This window comes from Theropithecus gelada, chromosome 9 (genome assembly GCF_003255815.1).
Source record: "Theropithecus gelada isolate Dixy chromosome 9, Tgel_1.0, whole genome shotgun sequence".
NCBI classification, from domain to species: Eukaryota; Metazoa; Chordata; class Mammalia; order Primates; family Cercopithecidae; genus Theropithecus; species Theropithecus gelada.
The window spans coordinates 90,670,133-90,694,100 of NC_037677.1; the positions used below are offsets into that span (position 1 = coordinate 90,670,133).

At 40.5% G+C, this 23,968-nt stretch overlaps 1 protein-coding gene and 1 long non-coding RNA gene across 4 annotated transcripts in view; one reads left to right on the forward strand and one right to left on the reverse strand.

The window, feature by feature from the left end:
• Window positions 1–23,968, forward strand: part of PLCE1 (phospholipase C epsilon 1) — a 358,406-nt gene that overhangs the window by 289,163 nt on the left and 45,275 nt on the right. For all 3 annotated transcript variants that reach the window (XM_025396381.1, XM_025396382.1, XM_025396383.1), the window contains 8 exons: window positions 2,725–2,786; window positions 2,872–3,037; window positions 6,025–6,132; window positions 7,147–7,263; window positions 8,915–9,073; window positions 15,180–15,309; window positions 19,194–19,315; window positions 20,231–20,348. In XM_025396381.1, coding sequence (XP_025252166.1) covers window positions 2,725–2,786; window positions 2,872–3,037; window positions 6,025–6,132; window positions 7,147–7,263; window positions 8,915–9,073; window positions 15,180–15,309; window positions 19,194–19,315; window positions 20,231–20,348 — 982 coding nt within the window. The remainder of the gene's footprint in view (window positions 1–2,724; window positions 2,787–2,871; window positions 3,038–6,024; window positions 6,133–7,146; window positions 7,264–8,914; window positions 9,074–15,179; window positions 15,310–19,193; window positions 19,316–20,230; window positions 20,349–23,968) is intronic.
• LOC112631369 lies at window positions 14,674–22,428 on the reverse strand. The gene is made up of 3 exons (XR_003121111.1): window positions 22,199–22,428; window positions 18,798–18,897; window positions 14,674–16,022 (listed from the first exon to the last, which is right to left on the reverse strand). It is a non-coding gene; the product is annotated as an uncharacterized LOC112631369 (long non-coding RNA).

The following is a 23,968-nucleotide window of genomic DNA, read 5'->3' on the forward strand; positions in this document are numbered from 1 at the left end:
GTTTTTTTGGGATGGAGTCTCGCTCTGTTGCCTGGCTGAAGTGCAGTGGTGCGATCTTGGCTTACTACAACCTCCACCTCCCAGGTTCAAGCAATTCTCCTGCCTCAGCCTCCTGAGTAGCTGGGACTACAGGTGCATGCCACCATGCCCAGCTAATTTTTGTATTTTTAGTAGAGATGGGGTTTCACCATGTTGGCCGGGATGGTCTCAATCTCTTAACCTCGTGATCTGCCCACCTTGGCCTCCCAAAGTGCTGGGATTACAGTTGTGAGCCACTGTGCCCGACCTTTTTTGTTTTGTTTTTTTAACAAAATACCAAGTATGGGCTGGGTTTCATGGCTCATGCCTGTAATCCCAGCACTCTGGGAGGCTGAGGTCAGTGGATCAATTGAGGCCAGGAGTTCAAGACCAGTCTGGCCAACATGATGAAACTCCATCTCTACTAAACATACAAAAATCAGCCAGGACCGCACATGGTGGCTCACACCTTTAATACTAGCACTTTGAGAGGCTGAGGCAGGTGGCTCACCTGAGATCAGGAGTTCAAGACCAGTCTGGCCAACATGGTGAAACCGCATCTCTACTAAAAATACAAAAATTAGCCAGGTGTGGTGGTGCATGCCTGTAATCCCAGCTACCCGGGAGAGTGGAGCAGGAGAATCACTGGAACACGAGGCGGAGATTGCAGTGAGCTGAGATCACACCACTGCACTTCAGCCTTGGCAACAGAGCGAGACCCCATCTAAAAAAAAAAAAAAAATCAGCCAGGCATGGTGGTCGATGCCTATAATCCCAGCTACTTGGGAGGCTGAGACACGAGAATCACTTGAGCCCTGGAGGCAGAGGTTGCAGTGAGCTGAGATGGCACCACTGCACACCAGTCTGGGTAACAGAGCAAAACCCTGTCTCAAAAAACAAACAAAAAACAAGTATGTAAGTGTTCTTTAACATATAATTAACATAGGTCCCAGGCTTTCTCTAACTCAGTAACTATTATAAGGAGTCGGTACATAATTTTTTCTTGTTATTCTAGAACATGCAACAGATTTAGTCTAAGTTTTCAACCTCATTAGTCATTAAATGAATATGTACTAGTTCCTACTATGCTGGCTCAGTTTTAGGAGGTGGGAATATAGCAGACAATAAGGTAAAAGTTCTGGCCCTCAATGCCGCTTACATTCTAGTGGGTGAGGCAGACAACAAAGATACGATGTAATTTCAGGTAATAATGGGGTAGGGGAAAAACTGAGTCAAGTGAGGAAATAGAATGATACAGGAGGAGGGCTGAGGAGAGTAAGCAAAGGCCACTTGGAAGAGGTGGCATTTGAACTGAGCCCTAAGTCAGTAACCGGTTTGAAGGGCTCAGGAAAGAGCATTCCCCACAGGGAGCCACAAGGTCAAAGACCAAGACAGCAGCAAGCTGGGGGTTTATGAGGAACCACAAAAAGCTGGTGTACTGTGAGCTGCACAAGCCAGGCAGAGAATGGCAGGCATGGTGTCAGACAGATGTACAAGGGCCCAGTCATCCAGGCCTTTTAGAGCATGATAAGGAGGTTGGCTTTAGTCCATGTGAAATGGGATACCACTGAAATTTTTGAGCAGGGGAGTAACATGATTTGATTTTTTTTTTTTTTTTTTTTTGAGACAGTCTCGCTCTGTCACCCAGGCTGGAGGGCAGTGGCACGATCTTGGCTCACTGCAACCTCTGCCTCCCAGGTTCAAGCAATTCTCCTGCCTCAGCCTCCCAAGTAGTTGGGATTACAGGCACACACCACCATGCCCAGCTAATTTTTGCATTTTTACTAGAGATGGGATTTCACCATGTTGGCCAGGCTGATCTCGAACTCCTGACTTCATGATCTGCCCACCTCAGCCTCCCAAAGTGCTGGGATTATAGACGCGAGCCAGCACGCCTGGCTGATTTACTTTTTTTGAGGTTACTCTGAGCCAGGCATGGTGGCACAAACCTGTAGTCCCAGCTACTCAGGAAGCTGAGGCAGAAGGATTGCCTGAGCCCGGAAGTTTGAGGCCATGCTGGGCAATATAGCAAGACCCTGTCTCTAAAAAAAAATTTTAAGTGGTTACTCTGGCCTTGTTGTAAACTGTGCTGGTGAAGGAACAGACACAGAGAGACTGCTTAGGAAGCTATCATAGTAACCAGCAATAGCTGGTGAAGGTTTACACTACAGGGTGTCAGCAGAGAGGAGTGGTGTGGCTCCATGCAACAAATGAGTCTAGGTTTCAGCCTCCCTTATCACCTGACTGGGTATCAGTGTATTAGTTGTTCAGCAGTTGGATTTGATCACTGAAAATGCTAACATTGTGAGAGTACTATCACACTGTTGAGTGCTCATTATAATATTACTAAATGCAGTCATGGCACTAAGTGCTCTATGTGAATCATCTCAGTTCGCCTCTCACCAACTTTATGGTAACTGCTATTATTATCCCCATTTTCACCTGGATAAACTGATACACTTTGTTATTAGCCTTGTTCTTTTCTCATTCTCTCCTTTTTTCTATTAAATAAATATGCTTAGTATAATAAATGTTTTCTTTTGGACTAAAAACCACTTCTTACCACTACATTACTAAATTAGTTCAAATATTTGGTTTAGATGTTTCCTGATGAAAACAGAACAGCTTTAAAAAATGATGTGGTGGTTTCTTTCCCCCTCTTAGTTTCCTTAACCTAAATAACACTTTTTTTTTAATCCCTTGCAGAAGTTTGAGCCTAACATCAGTATGTGTCATCAGGGACTAATGTCATTTGAAGGGTTTGCAAGGTAACTTTTAAAATATCTTTTGCCCATCTTTTAAGAGTAGTATGCATTTTTCCCATGCAGTCTCAAGAAAATTTGTTTCACCTAGGTTTCTGATGGATAAAGAAAATTTTGCCTCAAAAAACGATGAGTCACAGGAGAACCTTAAAGAACTGCAGCTACCCCTCTCATACTATTACATCGAATCTTCGCACAATACCTACCTCACGGGCCATCAGCTCAAAGGAGAATCCTCGGTAGAACTCTACAGCCAGGTACAGGGAATGCCACTTGGAATGTGGTTTTTATTAAGCCTAATTATTTACTTAACCCCCAAAGTCACAAAAGCCTGGCCCCAGACTCCTTTGAAGAGCTTATAGAGTAAGCTGTTCCGTGTCAAATGTGAGGAACCACGATGTGTGGGAAACTGGCTGTACTACAGCAGTCGTCTTCTTTACTTCTTTTGTTTTGTTTTGTTTTGTTTTCCCCCGTCTATACTTAACCTTTATTCTAGGCCAAAATGAAAGTGTTTGTTTGAGACTCATAGCTTTTAGATCCTAGTTAGTCTGACCTACTCCCACTAAAATTAGATTTTCCCATGGGAAAATTATCTAATCGGTTCTCTAACTGCTAAATAATATATTGTAGTGGGAAAGCATAGTAGAAAATGCAACTTTCTATGTACTTATTCCCAAAATATTGTTTGTTTTGCTTTTCAGTTTGTTAAATAATCAATCTAGCCCTATGGTAACCAAAAAAAAAAAATTTTTTCAGAAAAAAATCTGCACAGACTGTAGGCACTGTCCCTACACATTAAATTCATGAGAATGGTCTTTGAAACTCAGTAGGCTCTCTAGACTGGAAAAAGTCCATCCTTTTTACCTAAACATCCAACTTGCAACGATCTGCCTGTCCATTGCCTCTCTGCTGTACCGTCTGCAGCTTCCTCATCTATTCTGCCTTTTTTCTTAACTCTTTCAAGAAGGGTCAATTCGGTTGGAGCTAGGCAGGGAATATAAGTGTGTCATTGTGTGCGCATGTGGGTCCAGGTTTGAAAATCACAGGTGTATTGTTTACATAACCCCAGCAACAATGAGGTTTCTTTGTTCTCCAGATTCGGGCAGATATTCCTCATAGCATGGGGCAATTTTTTTATCCCAAAGCTTGTGTAGCGGGAATATATATTTTAAACTCTATTTTCTAAGGAACCTTTATTATGAATGAAGATGTGTCCTTAGCGTAGTGATTTTCAACATAGGAGTTCTGTCATGGGGCCTCAGTCCCCGACACTGAGATGAGGAAGCCAGAGAGTAGGAGGGGTACCATCTGCCCCACTTCAGGTAATGTACTACTCTTCTACACACTTTACATATTGGCCCTCCATTTGCACACAGAAATGCCAAAGTTAAAAGAAGTTTGAAATCCATTATTCTATAGGAATGAAATTAAATATACATATAAATACAGCTACTTATATATATTTCATATACACACATACATAGGTATATACATACATATACGTGTGTACATATATGTGTAAGTGCATATATGCATATCTATGTATATCTATGTACTTATATGTATGCACATTTATCCCAGGAAAATAAACAAGGACCAGTGTCCTGGCTTTAATCCCTATTTCATTCCTGTTTGACGTCAAACAGATTTTAAACCTCTTAACATCACACCCCAAGGAGAGACTATCACAGCTTCTGAGTAAGGCACAAGAACCCCTCAAATACACTCACAGATGGGATGAAACCTAGTATGCAGGTAGATCCCTCTTACTTCGTTTCTAACCCCTCTCCACTCTTCCTTGGCCCTTCCTAATTACCTTTTAACATTACTCCATGGGGCAGATGGGAAGTGAGAATAAGCCCTGTTCTTCTCATCTAGAATTTCCAGCCCAGGTTTTCCTCTTCTAGCCATATGTGGAGATCTAAGGTCACACAGACTTTGGTGAAGACCTTTAGTCCATCCATGCTGAAAAGCCACCTCATCTGTTGCCAGTTGCTGAACATTACTCCCGGTCTGGCAGGGGTGCCACAGAGATAAGCAGCTTGGTGTTCCAGCCACCATTTTACATAGCAATTTCCAGCCCAAGACACTGCCCCTCTAGATACTCTAGCTGATGAAAGAAGCAGATAGCCTTGAGATTCTAGGCCACCCACTATGCTGTAAAATAGGAAGAATATAGCACATATCTCATACAAAACTGTGAAAATGAGAATCATTCCACTACCTGATCTTAGTTGCAGAAACTCTAGTGGCCACTAAGCCCCAGTAATGGATTGCTGTCACATAGACATAATTATGTGCATTCTAAAATCAGTGGGTAGGCACATTTACAGATCTATCAATTTATTGGCTTGGCTCACTATTCCAGTATGTAGTAATTTTTTAAGATGATGTACAGATAGATCTATGGAGGAAGAAAGTGCTTCAAGCAAACTTTACAGAGTTGCAACCCAAGCACATGTATTGAGCTCTGCTTCCCACTTCAGATCCAGGATAACAAATAGGTATCAACTCATCTGATTCTTTGGTAGTGTTTTCTGGAGCACTTTAATAAAGAGGTTGTGAGCTAACATATTAAAGCTTAAAGGACTAGTGTGCCTAGCTTGATTACTGATGTCTGCTGTGGATGTGGGAGAAAGGAACCATTTATGGATTATTTGCCGTCTCTGCTCTAGTTGCTATTCTGGAATTAGATAACCAGGCAAATCCTTAATAACTCTTTGCTTCTACTCTTCTTACATGTTATGCATTCACAGCAAAGATGTTTAATCGTGGTTTAATTTGGGTCTTAATGGAAGTGATTTTATCCTGATTGGCTTGCTGTAAATGTTTAGCCGGTTCATTAAGGACTCAGTGGCCTTATTTTCTCTGGGCTGTGGTATTAGCATTTTCACCTCCATTGATGTCTATCCAGATAGAGCACTTGCCTGGCTCTCTAATTTGAAGATTTCAAGGGGCCAAAGTTGCTAGGAAAATGGCCATATGGTTTTGCTATCAAATTTTACTTTCCTTTAATATTCAGCTCTGGTAAACACTCTTTCTACCTTAATCTGTTCCCTTCCTTTCCCATTCCAGATTAATTGTGGCCTTTGGTGAAAATGCCGTGTTTATTTTAGACCATGTGCCCTTCTGCTTTAGTCCTGAGTCTGAACACTGCCTGATATGTAGAACTACATGCTGGGTTTAGTTTGAGGCTTTATCTCTAGGTGCTCACCTGGGGTGGATTCACTCATTGATCACACAGGTCCTCTTGCAAGGCTGTCGAAGTGTAGAATTGGACTGCTGGGACGGAGACGATGGGATGCCCATCATTTATCATGGACATACACTGACAACCAAGATCCCCTTCAAGGTAATCCTTCATAACTTTCTTTAAATCAAATCACAAAGAGGCATTATCTTCATTTGTCTCTTTTTTTTTTTTTTTTTTTTTTTGAGACAGGGTCTCGATCTGTTATCCAGGCTGGAGTGCAGTGGTACCATCTTGGCTCACTGCAACCTCCGACTCCCAGGTTCAAGAGATTCTCCTGCCTCAGCCTCCCAAGTAGCTGGGATTACAAGCACATACCATCAAGCCCGGCCAATTTTTGTATTTCTAGTAGAGATGGGGTTTCACCATGTTGGCCAGGCTGGTCTCAAACTCCTGACCTCAAGTGATCCACCTGCCTCACCCTCCCAAAGTGCTGGGATTACAGGTGTGAGCCACTGCGCCTGGACTTCATTCTTCATTTAAATCAGTGACTTGACCAAATTACACCTTAGGTCAAGGGTCTTTATGCTGGGTCTAAATGAAGACTTCCCAAAAGTGTTTGCTGTATCATGTGGAATGTGCACATGTTCATTTTTCTGGAGTTAATCTAGAACTCTCATTAGACTCCCCATTCAACCAAAGTTAGTAACCATTACCTTACACTAGTTAGCATGTAATAATATTGTTGCAATTTATATATATATATTGCGTGTATATATATATACTCTCTATATATGCACTGTATATATAATATATATACACAATATATTGTATATATACTGTATATGTATTATATATACACAATATATTGTTTATATACTGTATATATACTCAGAGTATATATACACACAGAGAATATGTATATAGATAGATTTGTTAAATTCAATATAATGATAGTTGTTCCTTATAGTATATGAACAATACTCACTATAAACAGTTTAATGTCTTTCTACAAAATAGCCTTATCCTCATTCTTCATTAGAAAATACAAAAACCACCTTTGGTCAGAGTGTGCTGCATGTAACAATTGAGATGCTTTCCGTGGCTATGAATACCCTGCTTTCTGACCACCTTGACTGATATCTGGACTCTAATGAGCTGTTTTGGCTCTCACAGGAAGTGGTTGAAGCCATTGATCGCAGTGCCTTCATCAACTCTGACCTGCCAATCATTATATCGATTGAGAACCACTGTTCATTGCCTCAGCAACGAAAAATGGCAGAAATTTTCAAGGTGAGCTCTCAATGAAAAGGCAGGACAGTATGTTGGCCCTTGTCTTGCAATTGTCATTGGGTTTTTTTGTTTTGTTTTGAAACAGAGTCTCGCTTTCTCACCCAGCCTGGAGTGCAGTGGCGCAGTCTCAGCTCGCTGCAACCTCTGCCTCTGAGGTTCAAGCGATTCTCCTGCCACAGCCTCCCAAGTAGCTGGGATTACTGGTGTGCACCCCCATGCCTGGCTAATTTTTGTATTTTTAGTAGAGATGAGGTTTCGCCATGTTGGCCAGGCTGCTGTGGAACTCCTGGCTTCAAGTGATCCACCCACCCTGGCCTCCCAAAGTGCTGGGATTATAGGCATGAGGCACTGCACCCAGCCATCATTAGGTTTTACATGAGGGCTTTGTGGACCATGCCTCAATTAGACCTTGGCCGTGAAGCATATAAAGTTAGGGTCCCACAAACCTGAGACATCGGGCTGTTCTCAGAGCCTGGGCCCTCTCTGGGATGGTCCCTCTTTTCAGCTGAGCTGTAGTGATATAAGCATTACTCTCTGGTCTCCTTACCCTTTCCAGAAAGCCTTAGGAGATTAGGATAGACCAACTCTCCAACACTTCGGTACCACAAGTCAGGGATGCCAGGATGTCATCTGTCAATTGTATGTGGAAAAGCTGAAAATATCTCAGGGCAAGTAAGTCAAATCTTGTAGAAGATCTTCTTATACCACAGTACAAAGATCCAAGTTAGCAAAGAGCTTAGACTGGCCAGAACAGTTGCTGTGTTAACAGTCAGCCCTTCCTTATATAGGGGATTGATAATGCACCCAGATTTAGGAGCAGATATTCCGTTATACTTCCCCCTTCCTCTAACAGTAGAGGCATTTGTGGAAATGTGGCTCTCAGTGGGAAGGAGGGGCACTAACAAAATGTCCCAAATATCAATGCCAACAAAACTAATTAACTTTTCATATTGTTCTGGCCTAAGCTTTGATTTTTTTTTTTCCAACTAAAAAATAACTTGAAGCCAGGCCCAGTGGCTCACACCTATAATCCTAGCGCTTTGGGAGGCCAAGGCGGGTGGATCGCCTGAGCTCAGGAGTTGGAGACCAGCCTGGGCAACAATGGAGTTGATATAAGCATTGTGTCTGCCTTCCCTCCACCCACTTCCTTGACAGACACACATTCTGCTTTGGAGATCCATGCCCAAAATCTTTGTGAGAATTGTGTCTGTGGTTCTTCACACTATGTGGGGGCAAATTCTACCTATGTCTTTCATCTTTGTCCCTACTCCCTACGCCCTCCAAAGTTTCTATCCTTTTGACTTGACTTCATCTGAAACTAACCTTATTCTACAAACAACAGCCTCTAACTGATTCTCTGTTTTCTTATTTAATACATCAGACCACAGAATATTTTCCTAAATAGTTAGAACTGACGCCAGCTGCAGAGTGGCCTCAACCTCTCCTCCTGTCCTTCTAATCACCTCCCTTCCTTTCAGTAAGAAACTATGAAGCGAGGGAGCAGGGGACAGCTTCTTTCCTCGTTCCTCTTCCTAAGACTTTTTAAATAATTCAACCAATCTAAAATATCTACTATATTTATGAAGTGTACCTGTATTTATCAATTACAGATAAAAGGCATTGATTGTATGTTTTCCTTCATTCTTTTTAGACTGTGTTTGGAGAAAAGCTGGTGGCTAAATTCTTATTTGAGACTGATTTCTCAGATGATCCAATGCTTCCTTCACCTGACCAACTCAGAAGGAAAGTGCTTCTTAAAAACAAGAAACTAAAAGCCCATCAGACGCCAGTGGATATCTTAAAGCAAAAGGTACTCCCCTCTTGTTAAACTGGTTATGAAAAGGCAGTGTGCCTAGAACAAAGAAAAATAATCATTCTAACCTTTCAGATGACCTGCTCGTTTACTAGTTTTTCAAGACTGACTTTCCTTAGATGATAAATTTGATTTTGGGCTTTTCATTTCATAGACCAATAAATTCTCTCATCTCACTCACCCAAGATTTAATTTGTGGAATTGTTTCCACATAGGATATACCTCCGTTATTTAATTTATTCTGAGTAGGATGAAGTGTGACTGTTGTGCCTGAAACTGAGCTTTGGGGGTTGTCCATCCCATAATGACTGCTTTAGTCCCCATTAGGGAGAGGCCTCTTAGGGGAGCCCTTGGCATGGAGCCTGTAGTAGAAGCCCATTAGCCATAGCCCTGTGATCCCAGCCTATCACTAGTTTGTGCTGCTTGGGCCCAGATCTCGGCAACAGAGATCTGGGTCCAAGCACAACAAACCCACCTGCGTAGGAGACCCTCAGCCCAAAGGTCTGTGAAAAACCTCATGTCCAGAACACAGAGTCTATTTACCAGGCTGCACCCACTTATCCCACAGGATGACAGCTGGCAAAACTATTTGTCCTACTTAGGAGGGCACTGTTGGTTCTAAAACATCACTTTGGAAACTAGCCCACTTGCTCTCAGGCTGACCTGTTTTTCAAAGAGTACAGGCACATAGATGCTAAACATACAGAAACCAATTTCTTTACAAACATCCGAACTTGCATACTCCCTTGAAGTGTTTTACTCTGAAGGTATACATGACCCAATTTGAAGATCACCCACGACTCTGGGCCAAAAGTTGCAAAATCAGCCACCTTCAGGGGCTAAGCAGGAAACATCAGTGTGAGGAGCCAGCTGGATACAGGACAGCTGGAAGTGGTGAGGACAGGAGTGGAGGGTGCACGCCCCATCAATGAACAGCTCTAATTCAATTATTTTTAAAACACTGCACCAGCCAAACCAGTCAGGTCTGGAGGTGAAGTCAGCCCCAAGGGCCACCAGTTGGAGACCTCCACTGGGTCGACATCCAGATCTGCACTTCCAAAGCTGCTCCAGGTGACCTGGCCTTTGCTTGAGTTTCAGAGGCCATGGCACCTATGCTGATGACCTTGTTACTAAGTTATTTAAATGTTAGCATGTATACTCTACCTGACCTTCCTCAAATGCCACATCAGTGCCTGACCACCCAGCAGAAGAAAAAGCACTTCTAGAAAGAAAAACACTTTCTTCCAGAGCCCTGTTCATCTGTGCTGTTTTCTTTATCCAACAATTCCTGCCCGGTCCTCACTGCCAAGCAGATGAAGCTGCTAACCACACGTACCACTATGGTCTTCAAGATAAATGTGAATGTCTTTGCCTTTTCCATTCTGTGCACAGTCATTTGCAGTTACTTATAAGGCTTTCATTCCACTAATGAACAGAAGTCTTTTTTATGTTGAGCCCAAATCTTCCTTCCTGTTCCTCCTTCTCATTGGCCTTCCCTCTTCTCTCTGCAGCTGTACAGACTAATTTTATATTTAGAAAGCTATCATGTGTTTCCCCACCAGCTTTTCTTCTCCAAGCTAAAAATTCTTGTTGTGCCAACTGTTCCTGACAGGATATGTTTGCTAAGACTCTTTACTTACCATTAAGAATATCGTAGATATTCTTAAATTTCTGGATATTCTTGAATTTGTCAATCTTAAAATGCAATTTCCAGAACTAAGTCAGTATTCTAGGTAGTATATTACAGCACAAGATCAGTGAAACCATCACCTCCCCTAATTTGAACTTTAAACCTTTGTTAATGCAGCCTCAGACTGTCTTCCTTTCAAAAATTCTTGGCCAGCCACTGTGGCTCGCCCCTGTAATTCCAACACTTTGAGAGGCCAGGGGAGGTGGATTGCTTGAATCTAGGAGTTCAGGACCAGCCTGGGCAACATATCACATCCCCATCTCTACAAAAAATATAAAAATTAGCCGAGCATGGTGGCATGTGCCTGTATTCCCAGCTACTGGAGAGGCTGAGGCAGGAGGATCACCTGAGCCTGGGAGGCCAAGGCTGCAATGAGCCATGATTGTGCCACTGCATACAAGTCTGGGCCACAGAGTGAGACCCTGACTCAAAAAAAAAAAAAAAAAAAAAAGATTTAGCACACCCCGGGCTCATGTTGAGCTTGTAGAAAACAAAATCATTCGATTATTTTCATATAGACTGTTCTTATGCCCAGTGTTCCCGTTTTTCCAGATTAACAATGAATTTTAACCTTTTGCATATGGGAGCCTCGTATTTATTTTTGCTCTTCTTGGTTTCGGTATATTATTACATCCTACAAGGTTCTTTGTGTATTTTGTTTCTGTCATCTGGTACATTTATTAGCAATTTCTCAAACTGTGTCTTCATCCCAAGTTGCCCTTGAGTCAGCCAGCCACGTGAGAGGCCCGTGCCCTTCTTAAAGAACCCCCCTGGCATTTGATGATTGTTGCTCTTGTCTGGTGCTCTCCTCTCTGGTAGCCCGCATTTCCCAGAGGGTGCTTCAACGTCTTTATTGATTTCTTTATTTATAAAATAGAAAACTGAAGCCTGGCCACTTGTGTGACTTTCTCAAGGCCAACCAGCTCACAGCAGTAGAGCTTAGTCTCGGTCTTTAGAGAAGCCCTTTTCAAAGGTGATACAGAAGTCAGAATACTTTAATAAGAATAGTTGCTGGAGCACTTTGAAAAACAGATTCTAAGGTCACGAATCTGACTAAGTCAGAATTGCCAGAAGAAAGGCCTGCTCATCTGTTTATAAAAAAATAATTCCTTAAGTCACCATGGTGTCTGCAGAAAAAATAATAGCAATAATAATTCTTATTATCCTGAAAGTTTGAGAAACACGATTTATCTGCTATTTTTCCCACAAAGTGAATTATCTTATCCAAAAAAGCTAAGGAGGTTACTGTGCAGTAAATTTGTTCTTAGTAGATCCATTTTAACTCTTGCAAATCACCTCTTTATTTTCTAAGTTCTCACAAACCAAGTGATTAATACCCCATCATGAAATTTTGTCAACTATCACCTTGACACTGCCCACAGTATAATGTCCACAACTTACTTGTTCCTCATTTTGGACAAATGGGACAACATAATCCCTATTTCCAGTTTTCTAAGACTGCGACCTTTCATGATGACTTCCCAGGGGATACCAGCAATGATTCCACAGTCGTATGTGTAAGGCCTTTCTGTTTTCTGGTAGATCATGGGTCTAGACCTAGTGATCTGACCTCAAATAAACCAGGTGAATGCCCAGAGCTCCATGGGCTCCGACCTACCCCCTAACATAGAAGGCCTGTGTCATTTCCATATAAAGAACACACCCTCAGCAAGGATGGATTGACTCAGCAGGATTTCTGAAGCCCTCCACCTGCCTCTGGCTTGTACTGAGATGCATCCTGAGGTCTCCTAACTATACCCCACCATGATCCTCCAGGATTCTGACATTGCTCTCCTGAATTTGAACCAAAAAAACTCAAACAGTTCACCCTAGATGACAGGCACTGTGGCTAGGTACTGGGGAAACAGAGAATTGTAAGACATTGCTCCTGCTTAGCCCTATGAGGGCCAGTCTCCTCATCTGACCCATACCTCCAACCCCAACCTATATCCAAGTTACTTTTATTCAGGGGCTGAGGTCCCATTTTTCTACCCTAGAATAAGTAGGATACTGTGTAGAAGGGTCCCAGCTATTGGCTGTTCATTGGGCTACCTCTCCCATGCTTCTCCTTGAGCATCTCAGGGGCCTTGGCACTCTACTCTCAGACACTGCTATTCGTGGTTCTTTGAGCGGTGTCCTTCTCCCATACAGTACTCACGCTTCCCTGCCAGTGGGTCTGTCCAGCCCTTGGCCTCATCATTCCCATGACTTGGTGCTACCTTGAGTGCTCACTAAGTCAAGGCCCTTCTCTTATCAGCGATAAAGAGACCTGCATTTGTGGCTCACTTGTGCCTACAACAGATTTCCCAAAGTTTTGAAGAACACTAATCCTATGAGAGACTCTGAGAAGAGAAAGATGGGGGAAAAGAAATTCCCTGGTTAAGTAAGCATGGAAAATGTTTATTTGAGACTGATTTCACTGGAGATCTTTGAAGATGCACTGGAGATCTTTGAAGACTCGTGATGCCCTTTAGCGTATTAAATGAAGGCTGTGTGAAACCCTGTAGTAGGAATGTGTTCAGGTTTGGTTAAGCTGCTGTTTCCAGGCATTCAATGTATTTTGCAGTTCCTGTAATTGTCAGTTTTTCCATAACACCTAATAATACCCACAGAACTCCATAAAACCCACTTTGAGAAATCTCAGCCTAGACAATATCCAGTTATCTGGAATGGACTGCTTTGTAATACATTTCATATGGATATGGACACAGCCTAAATTGTATCTTCCTTATGTATACATATTCATTATAAAGGTAATATACCCACATTTCAAAAATTTAGGGACTAGAGAATTATTTTAAAACATACATAATTCCAGGGTCAAACACAACTATATTACACAAGTTCTTAACCTTGGTAATATCCACAAATGGAATTTAGGGAGTCTATAAATATAAATGGAAAAAAATACATCTTTATGTTCACTAACCTCTAGCTGAAATTTAGCATTTCCTCTGATTATAAATGTGGGAATAAACTACAGTAATATAGGCAATACCTATTGTCACCAATCGAAATGGCAACTTTTTCATTATACTTCACAGTTGTCGCTAATATCTCCAAGAATTATTTATGCTCAATTTATATTTTCAAAAATGTTACTTAACCTACTACTATGCTTTCTACTGTGTTAATAAAAAAACACGTATATTCTAATAGCACAAATTTGTTCCTATAACATGTGATCACTGTATTCAACAGTATTTCCTTTGTAACCGTTTCATTTTATACATTTAAAACATCATTCTGAGAAGGGATCCTATCTCACCAGACAACCAGAGAAGTCTGTGACACAAAAACAAGTGAAGAACCCCTGCCGTATTAACATTTAATATCTAGCACTTTATGACTGTCATTTTATATAATTGCACTTTAAATACATAAAACAAAGAATACAGAATTATGTGTATATTTATGTAGTATATATATTTACATGAATAGCTATTTTCTGTATGCACACACATACATTATATAGAGTATATGTTAACACACATGTATGCACACATATGCAGAATTGTATATGTGTGCATATATAATCTATATATTCAATGCATAAATATTGAATAAAAGAATTTGTTGAACAAAAGAATTTGTTCAATTCCTTTGTTCAATAAATATATAACAATTATTTTTTCATGTCTTTCTCTCCAGCAGACAACCACTGCTTACTGACCCCGTTCCTCTATTGTTGAACTTCTAGGTTGTTTCCTGCATTTAGTTCATGCAAGTAACATTTCCTATATTTCAGATGATTTTCTTAAGCTAGGTTGGTTCCCAGACCTGTACTGATGCTTATCACTTCACAGTAATTCCAGTAAACGTGGAGTATGTGACCTCCCTGGCTGCACACATCAAGTTTCCTAAAGTTTCTAGGCCTGTTTTGTTAATCTGATTTATGGTTCAGAAAGCCTTTTGAAAAAAATTTTATTTAAACCAACAACAATTCTTTTGGCCTCTTTGTCCATAGGGATTCTAACATTGTTCTCAAGGTCAGGGGCCTGTAGATATTAGTTTAAGAAGGGGAAAAAATGGTTTCTTAACAGAGACATACTTTTGAAAAACTGATGGGTGACTCACTTCTTCAGTCATTTGGGATTGGTGCTGGTTCTCCAAATCACCAAAACTTTCTCTTGGAGGGGTTGTCCCGGGAACCTGGCTAGCTGAGCACCGCACACGGTCTTCTGGAGATTGTGTATAAAAGCTCCAGGACTCTTCCTGCAGGAATGCTGAAGTTCACCCAAGTGTTGACATTGTGTTTCAAGTGAATCTAGATGTTTTTCCTCCTCTCCCAAATGTATCAAAATAGGTTAAGCTACTTTTAATGATTGTGTTAAACATCAGGGGTAGTTTTGAAGGTTATAAATGAATTCAGTAGCTTGGCATCTGCAGTTTACAATTATTGCTATTTTACAGGCTCATCAGTTAGCATCTATGCAAGCGCAGGCTTATAATGGTGGGAATGCCAACCCCCCACCTGCCAATAATGAGGAAGAGGAAGATGAGGAGGACGAATATGATTATGACTATGAATCCCTTTCTGATGGTAAGAGAAACAGATCCCTCTGCTGTGCACAGGAAAATTCTTGGATGGTTTTCCACATTTTTCTTTCTAAAATAAGTCTAGAGCTCCAAAGACCAATACTACAGATGGTTGTAATACTGTACAGGAGTTTCTGAATTCAGTCACTTAGCAAGGACTGAGGAAGGAAGGGGATTCTGTTAGCCACCACGTAAGAAGAGGCAGGTGGGGAAGTTACAGGGAGTCATTCCTATGACAAGTTTCTAGAGGAAGAGATGGAATTGCAGCAGAGAAACTCTATTTTCACCCTTTAGCTTCTAGTATGTCTGGTACTTTTGGCGGGAATCGTAGACTGAGGCTGCATCCTTTCTCCTGCACCATCAGCAGGGGGCAGCATCACGGCTCTGTGCTCTCCGTTCCTTTCACACTCTTGCTCTGGCATTCTAGCAGGGAAAAGAAAGGAGCCTCATTTCCCCTCCCTCCCTGTTTTCGTACCACTAAGCCAACAAGATCTTTCCTTCTGGCCCAACCAAAGAGAAAAAACATGGGTAATACTAATGACACAATACAGAAAAGCCACATGAATTGATGTTAACTACAGATTACTAGCGAAGGATTCTTCTCACGTGAGAATTAGGTTTTCAGTGTGTTTCATTTGCGTTAAACATTTGTTAGAGATTGCAGAATGTTTACTCAGGTACCTTTGCTGATAGTAGACTCTTTCATTTTGGTGATGTCTGAAAGACAACAATATAATAATAAGAAAATGCCAAGGTTCCTATTTCTGTAAATATTATATAGTAGAATATATTGTTTCTATGTAGAATAATTGTTTTGCTAAATATGCAGATATGCCCAGACCAGAAACCATTTACCATTAAGTCGTCTCAAGCATTAAGACAACTGAGCCTCCTCCAAATATCTGCGCCTCAGCAGAAATTTGAATTGTCTCCAATCATAGTTCAGTTTTGTGAGCCTCCATCACTGGTTATGCTGCAGTGTCTGTCTGCCCCCAAATATAATACCAAACTACATCATTTAGTATTTGTCCTTAGTAATAGTTGATTGCTCCATACCACCAATTAAAAGCCAGTTTGCTACACCTGAAACCCCATGAGCTAATATGAGGGGCATATCTCATCAGATAGTAAGAGAAAAAAAAATTAAAAGGAGTCAAGACAATTTCTCTGCAAAGTCATGGGAATGTGAATTTTTTTTATTAACGTATTCTTCCCCATGGATTTCTTCCCCATTACAGTTGCAGTAATGCCCCATAGAAGAACAAATTGATTCAGATATGAAATGAAAAGCACACTTAAGAAATCAACTAATCCAGATGTCATATGCCCCTATAAGTAGTTAGTCCACTAGAAAACAAATTTGCTCTTTCATAAATTGCTCCTGTGGTTTTTCTGTACTTCTGACAGCAGGGAAGGAAAAGACTTTTTAGAAATTATTATACTGTAGATTTCACATAAAGAAATAACAAAAAATTATTATAGATGGTTTTGATTTGCAAATAATAAAATGAACAGGTAAGAGAAGGATTTTCTGATTTATTTTCATTTGGGACAGTAAAATTTAGTCCTATGCCACTGAATTTCTAAGATAAGTTATATGCATTTTTAACAATCCACGTATACAAAGGTGGGGTATCATTGGAAAAGGGGACCACGCAAGGCTCTGTTCCAATAGACTGTGAGACCTGGGGCAATGTCTTCACCACTTTAGGCCTTAGTTGCCTCAGATACGTAATGAAAAGGTTCTGCGAAGTGTTTGGTGATGTTCTTCCTCTACTTCCAGCACTAACATCTATAATGTATGACCGCTTAAGCCCACTACCACTACATGAGTATTTCCCTCTTCACTGAAAGATCCCTCTGACTGGGTGATTCTCAAACAGGCCTTGTAGTTATGCTGTGACTTATGCAGGCCTTGTAGTTCTGCTTGTTGAAGCTTGTCCAATTAAGGCTTCCATATGTGACTATTAAATGCCTTACTAGCCATATGCCTTTGATTATTGTTGTGACCATCTCCACTTTCTCCAGCAGGGATAGAGAACAGAAATCTACCTGCTGTGGGAAGCACCATTACCAGCCTGTTAGGGGGCCTCAAAGGTTTCCTAGCTTCTTGTAATAATGTGTCCTTTTGAGAATCAGATGAGAGCTGTCACCTTTGAAAAATAAAACGTGCTCTCAAAATTCTGCACAACTGCAAGAGTTTCACAAGTTTCCTGAGACCCTCATAGGCATCCTAGATTAGGAACCCATCTCTAAAGTCAGGGTGCCCAGTTTATCTCTGTGGCATCTCTTCTCCTTGGTTTTCATGCCGATTAAATAAAGGAATTAATCTAACACCATCTGGGCTATAAAAATGAGATAATGCCTAGCCACAGAATTATTGCAAGTAAACCCTAAGGAAGTTGCAAACGAGAGTTATTTATTTGAGAAATTGTAACTCTGCCTTTTGGGTAATAAATTCTTAATGCTTTTTCCCAACCTTGTCGTTTACCTTGTGTCTAGTTTTGAACATACACTGCAGACAAATTTGAATTTATGACTTAACATAGACATATTCTATGACAATGACAGCACAATTCCAAGAAATTAATCTGTTTCTGTACGTTTGAAATGAAGTCATATTGGGAATATTACAATAGTCAGTAACTGAAAATATGTAACATGAATGTGTCAGCCCTTGGCATGATTCACATTAGTAATGTTTACATTTCGTTTACTGCTAGTCCTTGCATCGTTCAACAGTCAAAATATTAAATCTATAGAGCATTTCTTGTTTCATTTATTTATAATCTAAGCTGCTGTTATTTGTGCTTTGCTTCATACCTTTGTTTAATTTATCTGGTGTTTGTCTTAATTTTCTCCTTCCTTTACCCCTTTCTGATTCTGTTTTTCTGTAGCAGATGTCCTTACTGCCTCCCCTGCTCCTAACGGTCAGGAAGGTAAATGCCATTTGAACGGGGCATTTTAACTGCATGGACGTCAGCATTCTGTTTCCAATTTCTTGGGCCCGGTTAGCATGACGTTGTGATACTTCCGTGAATACAAATGTAATGCAATGATTTATCTCATTTACTTCTTGTCAGCCTGCATGGCCCTGATTTGGTATAAGGTCCTTTTGGTCTAATCATTTGTGCTCTGATGATGCGATACTAAATCTTAGTGAGAAATTAGCTTTCTTGTTTTTCATTTTAAAAAGTCATCATCACGATACACCTCTAATACCCTTAGAGTCATTCCGAGTAGAAAAGCAAAAACAGAGCAAAATATAAGATTATATCTCATGATATGATATTTAGATATCTTTTATTTTCTGTTATGATTATCACTTAGTAAATTAATAACAATCATGAAAACTTTGCTTTTTAATTATAATTGTAAAAACTTTGCACTACACCCAATAATAAGTCTTTCCCCCCAGGTTTTGGCATTTCTCAAGGTAAAAGAAGTAAATAGCTTCATTTCAAAGTGATAGTGATTAAATCATGTATGTACCTTCTAGAAGTGCTTCAGCCACTAAATCCTTCCCAAACGTGTGTGCTGTCAGCTTCTTGACATGGGATATCTTCCATAATATTTGCATAGTTCCAATCATCTGTATGAAAATTGGCATCTTCATTTAGATTATGTCAATATGCCAGATTATTTTGAATCATTTAAATTATAAGCGACAAAAACTACTGGTAAATAAATCAATTAAATTGAAAATAACTGCATCAACCCAATTTTTACAGTTAGGCTTCAAGCCATCATTTTGTTAACATACTATATAGTTAGAGCCTTATTCTTATAGATAAGTACAAGTATCTGGATGTCCTCACATGATGCACATGTAGCTCTTAAGTGAAGCATTGGGTTCTTTTTCACTGAAGCCTGCTAACTTATTTTCAGACAACATTCTGGAAGACAGACCTGAAAATAAATCATGTAATGACAAGCTTCAGTTTGAGTATAGTGAAGAAATCCCCAAGAGGATAAAGAAGGCAGATAACTCTGCTTGCAACAAAGGAAAGGTGGGTGAATGGTTTCTGTTAAATGACACTTGGACCATGTGGTACTCTTGTCAGTTTCAGATGGGATCCACTTCCTCCCTATCCCTCCCTTTCACCTTTCCCCTCACTTTCCCGTAGATGCCAAAGTTCACTTGGTGGTATTAAGAGACACCCACCTTCCATTTATGGAAAGTTAGTCATTGATTCATCCAGCCAGTACCTACTGATGGTGTATGTGTGGCAGGTACTGAAGCGGCACAGGAGGTGGTTTAGTGATGGAGGCAGACATGTCAACTTTGCTGAAGATTAGTGCATAGAGCAGTGATTATACTGTGTTATCAGAGAATCAAGGACAGGCTCTAAGGGAATATGAGGTTTGAGAAGGAAGATTTGGCTAAACAGACAAAAACAGAACATTCAGGCCAAGAGGACAGCCAGGTATGTCCAGGGAATTGCAAGAAGTGTTAAAGGCATTTGGGATGACCAAGAAGATAAACAGGAGCCAGATAGCAGAGGAATGACACTGAGAATAGAAAGATAAATGTGATACCCAGATCCTACCCTCAAGTGCCTCACGGTTTATAGATTCTGAGCAAATCTTTAGATGCAGTTGCAGTGACATTGTTGGACAATGGAATTATATGTCAAAAATTTGAGCCACAGAAGATACATAGTCAGTCGTCTATTTAACAAAGATTTATTGACCATTCCACATGTAAGACAGTGGACCACGCACTGAGGGATGAATTAGACTCACTTCCTGCCCTCAGAAAGCTTTTACTCTAGGAAAGCTGTTGAGACATGTGTATGGACAATTACCATTCAAGGGGAAATACAGTAATAACACCAGAGGAGGACAGATAAAAGAGCTTTGGGAACTCAGAGGTGAGTGGCATATACCTTCCATGTAAAATGGTATCATTTTTCCCTTACCAGGTTTATGATATGGAACTGGGAGAAGAATTTTATCTTGATCAGAATAAAAAGGAAAGCAGACAGATTGCACCAGAGCTTTCTGACCTTGTAATCTATTGTCAAGCAGTAAAATTTCCAGGTAAGATAAGGCAATATCATCTATAACATTTAAAGATACCAAATGTTAAAAATATGCCATTTATTTAATTGGCATTGTGAGCACTCTCAAAATAACTAAATTGTGTTGCTGAAATCATTGTTATAATACCTCCTAAATATCTTTATTATTATAATTTGCCTTGATGCTCATGAAGAAAAATACCATAAAATATTCATTTTCCAGGTCACACAATGTCTTTTTATAATAGTTAATAATTATAAAAATAATAATACTCATAATTTCTCATTGCTAAAATGTATTAAATACTAAAGTACTAGGATTTGTGCTGTTTACATACATCTCCTTTACTGTTCATAATGATTCTACAAGGTAGGCAGTATTACCTCCATTTTAAAATAAAGTCTGAGAGAGATGAAGTAATTTGCCCCAAATTTCAGAGTATATCAGCCAAGATTCTTTGGTTTGAAAGTGGCAAAGGGAACTTTATTGACTCATGTACTTAAAAATGAAGACACACAGGTTTCAGGTAATGCTTAACCAAGGCACATGCTTTCTCCCTCCTCATTTCTCATTCCTCCTCCATCATGTTGGCTTTCTCGCCTTTATTCCCTTCTGGTTGCAAGACGACTACAGCAGGCTAGCACTACATGCTTCTAGTTTCAGCTTCAGTGTAAGAGTCTCTTCCAGAACTTCCCGCAGAATTGTCATTGTTTCTCATTGGGTCCTTTACCCAAGCCTTAACCAATCACTGTCGCCAGGGGGATGCAGTGCTCTGATAGTCTGGAGCCCATGTCACATGCTCCACTCTGAACTGGGTAGCAAGGCCCCACCCAAACCACAAGGACCAAGGATGGGGTTGAAGTGGAAGAAGAGATTTCCCCCAACTGACCGTTTTTAGAAATACAGTGGACTTAGGCTGATGAACCACTTTCCAAAAACAGTGTCCTTTTCAATTAATGAATGGTACACCTATGGCTCTGAAGCCTATCTGTCTCCAAAGTCCTGCCCTTACCTGTTATACTGCCTGGCTTCTCTTGTTTCCGGCTGTTTTCAATGAGCATACTCAATTATGTGTCCCACAAATGGGGCACCAGGGGGTGGAAGACAAACAAGAAAGTCCATAAGTACATGGAACTCAGAAAAATTCATCTCCTCATACTAGGAAAAAGGATCCTCTGGAATAAAATTTCTGAGAACAGAAAAGTGGCTGAGATAGGAGGATCAGTCTAAATGTTAGTAAACAGGGTATATAGACTTGCCCTCATCTTTTCAAGATGGGCTGAACTCAGGTCCCTCCCAGAGCATTTCTTAAGCACCCGGTCTCACACTGTGCCTGACAAATGGGCCAGAGGCATTGGGCTATTTAAAAGTTACGTAAACTGGGTGTGGTGGTGTGGGCCTGTAGTCCCAGCTAACAGGGAGGCTGAGCAGGAGAAATGCTTGAGTCTAGGAGTTCAAGTCCAGCCTGGGCAACACATATAGCAAGATCTCGTCTCTAAACAATAATAATAATTAAATTTTTTAAATCACAGTTAGGTAATAGTGAGTGACCTTTTCACACACCAGAGTAAAAAACGTCATATTATTTAATGATATAAAAAATCATATATGTCATGATATTAAAATCATTTTAAGTTTTCTCCTATAAACTGTTTTTAGACTGTTGGCAGCTGCTACTGCTTGTCTGCTAGTAAATCCTGTTGAGGAGGATATGAATCAATAAGTAGCCAGCAAAGATTTCAAAGAAATGCAGGAACCTGGTCATTTAAGTTTAATTTCACAGACCATGACCTCGTGGCATATAAGTACAATATTACCATTATTTGCAACTGGCAAAAATCTTTTTCTGATGGAGTAAAACCCTTTACCTGTCAAAGAGCCTGGAGGCTGGCACGTCCTTCATTGCAGGAACAAGGATGAGCGCCACTCTGTTCAAGAATCATACCCACTGCAGCTCTGATTCTTTATAAATGCAGCGAATGCCACACTCGGACCCTTCCACTGGCTTTGTCTGTTCTTCTCAAGCACTGAGTAAATAAGGAGCACAGATTCCCAAAGATATTTGAAGTCAGTGTGGAAGACAAAGTCTCTGTGCCAGTAGAGAATCGTGGAAGGACCAAGAGGTCATTTGGTAGAGCTTCTAAGCATGTGGTTGTTCGGCTTATTTTAAAAATTCCAAGTATGTTATTTTTTAAAAGTGTTCACATAGCGTACATTTCTTCATAGGTATAGTGTATTTTCGTTTTCTTTAGAAAAATGAAATTTTTTACATTTTTTCCCCAATTTTATTTCCTGTCTCAAAATAGCTAAATTGGATTGCCAGAATTATTGTTATAATACCTTCTAAATATTTCTTGTTATAATCATGTGTTTGATGCACATGAGGAAAATAAATTGCTCATGTTGCTATGCCATTCATTTTAATTTTGCTACATTATCAATTTCAGCATATGTCACCTTTCGTCATCCTAAGTCCCTTCTTACAAGCCATATGCAAAAAAAAAAAAAAAAAAAACCCTTCATTGCAATGAGGCACTCAACAATCATGTGGTATGAGGCCCACAGAAAGGAAGGAACTTTCCTACCATCAGAAGCTAGTTCAGTGGCAGGGCAAGAGCCAGATCTCCTGGCAGCTCCCAGGACTGCTCTTTGCACCACACTATGGAAGTAGTTGAGTTTTTTTGACCTGCTTTCTCTTAGGGTTTGTTTCTCAGTTGCATTTAGTACTTCTATTGTCCTGGGGTTTTTTTTCTCCTTCTAATAGGAAAAAAAAAAGGATATGGTATTTTTATTTTATGACCCCACCTACCTAGTTTCCAATATCTTCCCACAAGCTCCCCTGCATCCCCCGCTCTCCTCAGGGACCTAGCTACACTGCCGTCTTTCTAGTGCCAGGCCGTTGCTCAGAGTGTTCTCAACCTTGCCTGGCCTGCCTTCTCCCCTTGGCCCCGTTCCAAATTCCAAGGACAGGGTCCTTGTAAAGTATCTGAGACTCCTCAACTCATTGTGACATCTCCTTTCTGGAGCTCCTTCATTTATGGGCGTATTTTTGGGTACTTCCTAGATACGCAATTCTTCCACAGTTAGGAGTACAACCTTGTTCTTTTATTTTGAGTTTTTTTATTTTGACAGCTTTAGTGGTACAAATAGTTTCTGGTTACATGGATGAATTGTATAGTGATGAAGTCTGGGATTTTAGTGCACCTGTCACCCAAGTCGTGTAAGTCGTACCCAACAGGTAGTTTTTCATCCCTCACCTCCCTCCCACTCTCATTCTGAGTCTCCAATGTCCATTATACTGCTCTGTATACCTTCACATACCCATAGCTTAAAAGAGTACAACTCTGTAAGAGAAAAATTATTCAGTGGTGACAAGATCATCAGATAAGATCATGGGTCGAGACCTGGGCTCTTGGCTACCACACTCTGTGATTTGGCCAAGGCAAATCTTCTCTTTGAGCCTTTGTCACTCAAAAGTGGAGTTTACTAGAATCCTTATTTACTACATTTGCTGAAATCTCCAGAATCACCCAGGTCTCTTGATTAACATACCCAGTCTCAGGCCTCTCTACCAGGGATTTACATTTGGAAGGCACTGGGAGGTCCTGGTCCCTGGGTTTCTAAGGCAGGCAAGTCAG